Source organism: Triturus cristatus, chromosome 7 (assembly GCF_964204655.1).
Source record: "Triturus cristatus chromosome 7, aTriCri1.1, whole genome shotgun sequence".
Classification (NCBI taxonomy): Eukaryota; Metazoa; Chordata; class Amphibia; order Caudata; family Salamandridae; genus Triturus; species Triturus cristatus.
The window spans coordinates 1,859,094,280-1,859,102,545 of NC_140590.1; the positions used below are offsets into that span (position 1 = coordinate 1,859,094,280).

Below are 8,266 nucleotides of genomic sequence, written 5' to 3' on the forward strand. Positions count from 1 at the left end.
CCAGTTCTTCGCGTTGGGGGATGCTCCACCCCTTCCAACCATTGCTCTGTGTGATCACATGGTTTTTGAGGAGCCAACTTCTGCACACCTAGAGCTCTCTTGGGAAAACCTGCAAGTCCTGGTGGCTGCTGGAAAAACAGAGACCCCGTGTTACATAAAGTGGCTGGGTTTCTGTCAGTGGCTACTATTGAGGAACATTAACCTACCTCAGGCTCAGTAGCTTGCGTTAGGTCTTTCTCTGGTCACTAACCCAACAAGAGCAGGCAGGTCAATAACTACAAGGCACTCACTGCGGCCACTGGAGCCTGTCAAAATAGGCCTAAGGGGCCCTTCTCTATTGGCACAGACTTGGTAACAAGACAACTGATGGGACTAATGCATTTGTTTCATCTAGTGAAGCACCCCATGGACTCCTGGGACTTACATCTAGTCCAAGTCAGGTTGATGCACAAATGTATTGACCCACTGGCTTCTTGTGACTTAAAGCATCTTACATGAAGACTTCTTTCTTGGTAACGGTCTCGTAAGCCAGGCATATAACCGAGCTGTAGTCAATTTGCACTGCAGTTATGAGTCTGCCAGAATAAGGCGATCCGAAGGACTCATCCTACTTCTGTACCAAACGTGCTCTTTGAATTCCATCATAATCGAGAGATCCTTCCCCTGGCATTTATCCATTCTATTCAAGCCTCCTAAAGTGAGGAGATGTTACACAACCTGGATGTCAAGCATGCCTTTCACTTTTATTTAGCAAGAACGAGGATCTTATATTCTACTGACCAACTATTGATAACTTTTGAGGTAAGGATACCAGCCACAAGGCTAATGAGGATATTAGCACTAGGTAGATAGGGCTGTGTGTCCTGTGTCACCCGCTGCTACACCCTGCATGGAATCCAGCTTCCTTCTACTGCCTCACTAAATTAGAGCTAGGACAGAAGTGAGCAAAAAAAGAGAGAGAAACAGACACAGGGCTAGGCAAGTACAGCGACCAGTATCATGAAAGAGAGTCGGTAGGGAAGGGCAAAGGAGAAGCGTTTTTTTAAAATAAGATGCTTTCTGAATGTCTGGCTCCACCTGACCCCACAGCTTCAGCAGACGTTCTCCACACAAGCCAGTACATTGAAGTATAGTTGCTTGGAATGCCACGGTGCTCACCTAGGTGTGCTTTTTGGGATGCTAAGACCTCACGAGTATTATTCTGCCTAGTGCTTTAATCGATACCTGGGCCAAGGTTTACCTCGGCATTTGGTGCCTGCTCATACATCGCTAACATTACAAATGTCCCCGACAGGGAAGATACATAGAAAGAACAACAAATATAAGCCTGAAATCAGAGCTATATTAAGGCTGTCCAGCAGGACAGAGTTGTTCTTAATGTTTCAGATCACAAAAGCAAAGTGTCCCACTTGATTATTGCTTTTGTGATCTGAAACGTTATTAACATCACTCTGTCCGGATGGACAGCCTTAATATAGCTCTTATGTCAGGCTTGTATTTATTGTTCTTTCTATGCATCTTCCCTGTCAGGGACATTTGTAATTGTAACGAACTACTACCCAAGGTCCCTGACCGTTCCAATTGGGTTCCCTTGTTTCTTCAAACACATACATCGCTAAAAGCATCGTGCTCTTTGATAACCCTGTTCCAGCATGAATACAGAAAAGATGGTGCGTGTAAATGGTTAATATTGTACTCTATAAAATCCCTATGTGCTAGCCTGCCAGTGATGAATGCAGTGTGTTCTGGAACCCATCACAAAAGGTATGAAATAGTCTTTCTCGATGCAGTTCTCCTTACCTTCAGTTGAGTCTTGGATCCTCCCTTCTTCCGCTGAATCCTGAGGATCCCTGGAAAATCCCTTCTCACCATCTTTACATTTCCTAAAGTCCTGTGGATCTCTTTTAGTGGGTTTCGCCTGCATGTCATTCTTCCAATGGTTCTTGGACTCTTGACAGAATTCAATTGGTATCTCCTCGTCTTCAACTTTAATGATACGAATGTCATCCTTGTAATCCTCTGCAGGTGTCTCCTCCCCTTCAGGCAGCTTCTTAAGTTTATTGGACTTCTGCGTTACTTCATCCTTCACCCAGTCATTAGAGCTCCAGCTGTTACAGGAAGAGGGGTCGTCTGATTCTTCAATCTTTACCAGGCGAATAGAGTCCTGACGGTCCCACTCCACCCAGTCCCCTGAGTGCTGATGGTACCTGGCAGATTGCTCCTCCCCTTCAACCTTTGGTTGGTCAATGGACTCCTGGCTGTCACTGGGAGATGGGCCCAAAACCTAGACAGAACACAGGGACTTTCAGTTAGGAGAATGAATAAAATATCTCAATGATTTAACTGAAAGGAAAACTGGTCCTACCACCCACACACACGCACCCACACACATCACAGGCAGGAGTTCGGACGCTGCTAGCACCTCATAGATAAGCGTGCTCCACTGGCAAGGACTTGAAAATCCCAGCACACACCGCGTCACTGGCTAAAGGACAAGGGCTGCTGAGGCTGAAGGCATCACAGGTCATGGGGTTGCTTTGCAGCCATGGTTTTCGGGATGGGAATGGAGTCTGGATTTGAGAAATTCATAATTGGGTGTTTAGTGGTATCGGGAGAGAGAAGGGTCTGTAATAAGGGATAGGAAGTGTGTTGGTAGTGTGGGGAGTGGTGGTTGTATTTCAGGGAAGGAACATATGTGATGTAGAATGGTTCTGGGGAGGCACAGAGATTTTGTTTCTGTGTAAATGGGATGTGATGTTTTGGGATATATGTGGTGTGGGAGGGCTGAATGAAGGAACAGTCAGCGAACACATATAGAGATAACCATCTGTGCAGATGTTTGTAGCAGTGTGGATGTTTGTAGGGGTGAGTGAGCCACTGCAAGCTGGAACCAATTTCGAGGCAGATGTCTGGCTCTGATCAGCTCAAGTTCCTCTTGGAACCTTGAGTCCAAAGCGGGCAGAGTTTTCACGGAAGCGATGAGACCTTGTGGTCAGCTGCCGTCCATGCAACATAGGGAATCAGGATTGAATCCTAGCCTCGGCTCAATACCCTGTGAATCCTAGTAAATCTCCATGTGCTGAAATAAAACATGGACTGTGTCTGTTGTGAAGCGCTCTTATGTCGTTGGACAAAGATCATGCAATGTAAAACCTCCAAAAATAAAAATAAGGATTTTGCATGTCACCTACTCTCCAATCTCATCCTCTAAGAATGAAGAGGAAAATATTAACCTTTGGTGTCACTAAGAGATGCCCTTGTAGTAATTTAATTGCACCGTGTGAAAATTGATCATCTGATATCAATCTTGGCTTCTCTGGTAGATCAAATTGTGTGATTCTAAGCAAATATGTTATTTCACTTAGTCTCCTTTATGTTCATTGTCACATATCGGAAAACCTTTTAAATATGCAAAGTCGGGCTTTATAAAAGCCTCAATTGCCTTTAACAGACATGAATGTCGCTCCAACTCAAATTCCAATCTCAGACCCCTGGAGGGTGCACACAACTACCGACCCGCCTCCGCGTTCACTGGTGCGGAGGTCATCGCGGCGGGCCAGGTGTGCCTTTCAGTTCATATTTGAAAACTCTCACATCTAATAAATAATCTGAAGTACGATCTTAAACTCTGCGTGCTAAGGAAACGCACATTTTGAATTTTGAAGACACCAAGTCATCTGCTAACATGTTGTTAATTGTATGATTTACATGAAAATGTTGTTAAGGCTCGGCTCGTGCACGGGCTCTTGGAGCCAGAGCCGACCCTTGGCTCGGCTCGTGACCGGGACCGGGACCTTGGGCTCGGTTCGTGCACGGAACCCTTGGCTCGGCTCGTGGCCGGAACCCTTGGCTCGGCTCGTGGCCGGAACCCTTGGCTCGGCTCGTAGGCCGGGACCCTTTGCTCGGCTCGTAGGCCGGGACCCTTTGCTCGGCTCGTGACGCTTGGCTCGGCTCGTGCACGGAACCCTTGGTTCGGCTCGAGACCGGGACCCTTGGCTCGGCGGCTCGGCTCGTGACCCTGGGCTCGGCTCGTGCACAGAACCGTTAGCTCGGCTCATGGCCGAGACACTTGGCTCGGCTCATGGCCGGGACACTTGGCTCGGCTCGTGGCCAGGACCCTTGGCTCGGCTCGTGGGCGGGACCCTGGGCTCGGCTCGAGCCCCTCTAGCTGTGCAGTGATGTCTGTGCAGCGGGTGTTGCAGGGTTTGAGGTGTGAGCTTGCCTTTCATCTCCAACCATTTCAGAAGTTCTAAATGGTGGATCAGCCTTTTTACTCCAACAGGGGAGAGCGGCGCCGAGCAGCCGAGCCTCAGCCTGCACGGACAGGGCGGTGCGGCAGACCACGGACGCTTCCAGGCGAGGGCGGCTGAAACTCACCGCCACGGGATGCGGGAGGGGCATTTCTCCCCCTACTGCGGTGTCTCCCCCCTCATGGGTCGGCCGCAGACCGCACGGGTGCAGAGGACGGATTCACGCACTTCATCCGGCTCAGAGGAGCCCGCAGGGAGCCCAAGGACACAGCCATGCCCCGCAATGCAAAACATACCATGGGGCAGGAAACACACAATGCGCATGCCCACAGCAGAAACACTACTCCGGAGCGCATGCCAATCAAGCTTGTAATGATACAGCGCATGCACAGAGCCGAGACGCGATCCAAAGCGTAAGTCCAAACAGGCTTGGTTTACTTTACAAGTGCGCATGCCCTGAGCAGAGACACAATCAGAACAGGTTTATATCTATAAGGCGCGTAGCCCTTATATATATATATGTATTGCGCATGCCCAGAACAGAGATACCTCCAACAGCTCATGAGCACAATTGGACCATAAAATACTAAACTATTAAAAGAATGCGTGTAAGAATGATGCTCATTGTTCCGCGCGTGCTTTCATACATCTGAAACGCACGCGCAAAGACAAGTTTACCATTCTGCACGTTTAAGCCAACGCTTCTGAACAAGTAGGCACGTCCAGAACAACATACTTGCCAATAGATCTGATTTTTATCTGATTCTATGTAAGGCTTCGTACTATGTATACTTATCTTTCTTTACTGAAGCAATTACAGCAGCTAATACAACTTTAAACTACATAACCCAAAAGACATTTATTTGTTTTTATTTTATTTATTTATTTATTTAGTGCATTTTTATATAGTGCAGACTTTACCCGAAGGTGTAACAGCGCTGTACAATTAAACATTTGCGAACCACTCGTGACAAGAATTTTCAATTCTATTAAGGACACGGAGGCGAGGATTATGCTTCTCATTTCTTTGCATTTATTACACAGCAGCCAATAAAATCACTTTTTTATTCGTAAACTACAAATCCCATGAGCACTAGGTGCCCCATAACCATAGAGAGTAGCCTATATAAGGTCTCACAGAGGTAATCACTTCCTCTTTCTTTGTGTGAGTCTTTTTGAAAACCATTAAGTCCAACTTCTTTGAGATAACCATTTAATCTTGAATACTGTCCATGACCAGACAATCCATTACAATAACCAAACATCTTGAAGTCCAACAGGGAAACTTCCGTTCTCGGAGAGGAAACTACGTGTCTTGAGATCGGTGAAAGACCGCAACACCTCAAAGGAGGAAGAACACTCCAACGAACCATTGTAAAAGGAGGAAGAGCTCCTCACTTGCCGTTTGTATCTGAAAACAAAGAGGAAAATCCTGTGATAACGGTCACTCTAGGAATCATCGTGAAACATTAAGTCCTTCAAAATCAGGGTGGGAAATAATTCAATAGTACAATCAAAAGAAACATTGACAGTGATCACTGTAAATTCATGACATATGATTCAGTTTAATACATAATCTTGGGTGGGATAATCCTCGCCTCCGTGTCCTTAATAGAATTGAAAATTCTTGTCTCGAATTGTTCGCAAATTTTTAATTCTATGTCAGAACCAGAGGCTCCGATTATGCTCCTTCAAAGCTTAGCCACCACTACTGATGCTACATCCACAATAGGTTTATAATAAAAAGACTTAAAGGTGGACTCTGTCGACCAATCAGCTGCAGTCATTATATCGGTAAGCGTAACTCCCAGCGCAAATGACTTAGACGCCATTGCTCCTCGAACAGAAGGAGCCCCAAATTTAGAAACATCAATGCCTGCTTCGCTCATGAGCCAACGCACCCAGCGAGCTAAGGTGGCTGGGGTCACTGGACGAAATGGTTTTTGTAAGGCGATAAATAGTTGACCTTGCATATTAGAACGAAACACAGCCGTACTCACCTCGTACGCTTTAAGACATTGAACCACACAAAATTTTGGATTATCCGGAAAACTAGGATATGAAACAGATGTGATATTACACTTGGTACGTCTGTAGATAATAAAAGTGACCCCTTCAGGGGAGAAACAGCAACCTGCCAAATCCAAAGCTCGGATATCAGACACTCTCTTGCAAGAGACCAAACATAACAACATGGCCAATTTGGCAGAGATCTGCTTGCGTGATAGATTTTTGTTAGCAGGCCAGGTTTCTAAAAACGGTAAAACCACTGTGACGTCCCATAGGAATGAGTACTTTGGACACAGACGTTTGACCATCCTAATGCCTCTAAGCAATTTGCAAACCAAGGGATGTTCACCTACAGGTTTGCCATCTAGTTGGACATGTCCTGCCAATATCGCAGACCGAAAGGTATTAACCCTTCTGTTCACGAGACCCGATGAGCACAGGGAAGCCAGATAATTCATGACCATGGAGACATTTGCTGTAGTGCGATCAAAATCCCATTGAGCACACCAGCTACACCATTTGTTCCATGCTAATGAATACCGCTTGGGGGTATTATCAGACCATGCCTGTTTAATGAAGGCGTTAGCGTCTCTCGAAAGGCCAGGGATCCCCCCTCTATCCCTGAAACTTGCCTTGCCACCAGAGGGAGCTGCCCTGCTATTGTCAAGGGATGAGGTTGCTTGCGAGGGTCCAGCAACAGGTTCCATGTCTGTGGAAGTAAAATTAGTATAGCACAAGACATTTCTAGAATTACCGTGAACCAAGCTTGTGCTTTCCACAATGGAGTGACTAGAAGAAGCTCCGTTTGCTGATGCCTGGCCTGCGCCAGGACTCTGGGTATCATTGCAAACGGCAGGAAGGCATAGCAAAGGCCGGGAGGCCAGACTTGCAGGAACACGTCCGAGGCAATCACTTCCGGATCCGGACGCCAACTGAAACATTTAGGAAGTTGTTTGTTCAGGCGGGATGCGAACAAATCTAATTGACAAGGACCCCACGTTTGATTCAGGAAGCAAAACATTCGAGGATGAAGCCTCCAATCGCTGTAATCACATACGTATCGAGAGTGCCAATCCGCCACCTCCTTGCTGCGCCCCGGGAGATATTCCACCACGACTGATATTTTGTGGTGCAGACAATAGTGCCAAAAATCCTTGGCGATTTCTGCAAAAATCCGTGACCTCTTTCCCCCTAGTTTGTTCACGTATCGGACTGCCGATACATTGTCCATCCAGAATAGAATACAGCAATTCGTCTTCTGTGGGGAGGGACAGCGAATTGCAAACGAGCCTGCCAACAGGTCCAGACAATTGATGTGTAGGCAAAGCTCCTCCGGAGACCACAACCCCCTGTCAAAATCGGACCGCAGTGGGCTCCCCAGCTCCAGCGGCTGGTGTCCGATTCGATCACTATCTCGGGACTGGATCCGAATATGGCTCTGCCATTCCACAACTCCATGTGCTTCAACCACCACAACATTTCCCACCTCGCTTCCTCGGAAAGAGGAAGCCGTTCTGCATATTCAAGGCCTTTGCGGATATGTTGAATCTTCAAACGTTAGAGTGTGAGATAATGCAGAGGTCCCGGAAAGATAGCCTGGATCGATGAGGCTAAAAGGCCCACCACTCGGGCTACTGACCTCAAGGATACAATCTGCTTGTTCACATTCAATCTCAATTCCTTCTTGATTGCTCTGATCTTTTGCGTGGGAAGTATTAGCTGGCAGCTCTGAGAATCGACCTGAAAATCCAGGAATTCTATAGATAGCATGGGGGACAGAATGGACTTCTGAGGATTCACCACAAAGCCCAGGTTCTGAAGCAAATCGATGGCCCATTCTAGGTGCATGAGTACTAGGCGAGGGCAACGGGCCATGATAATGATTTCGTCTAGCTAGACAATCAGGCGAACTCCTCGAGCTCTCAACAACTCCATGACCGGGCACAGGAGTTTCGTGAAGCATCAAGGTGCTGACGAAAGTGCGAAGGGAAGGACTTTGTACTCGT

At 47.0% G+C, this 8,266-nt stretch overlaps 1 protein-coding gene across 1 annotated transcript in view; it reads right to left on the minus strand.

Annotated features, from left to right (window-relative positions):
* Positions 1 to 4,565, minus strand: part of LOC146813487 (uncharacterized) — a 43,201-nt gene extending 38,636 nt beyond the window's left edge. The window contains exons 1-2 of the mRNA XM_085620250.1: positions 4,378 to 4,565; positions 1,801 to 2,284 (exon numbers count right to left, since the gene is read on the minus strand). Of these exons, the coding sequence (XP_085476376.1) occupies positions 1,801 to 2,284; positions 4,378 to 4,401 (508 nt within the window). The 5' untranslated portion in view covers positions 4,402 to 4,565. The remainder of the gene's footprint in view (positions 1 to 1,800; positions 2,285 to 4,377) is intronic.
* Between the last annotated feature and the right edge of the window lie 3,701 nt (positions 4,566 to 8,266).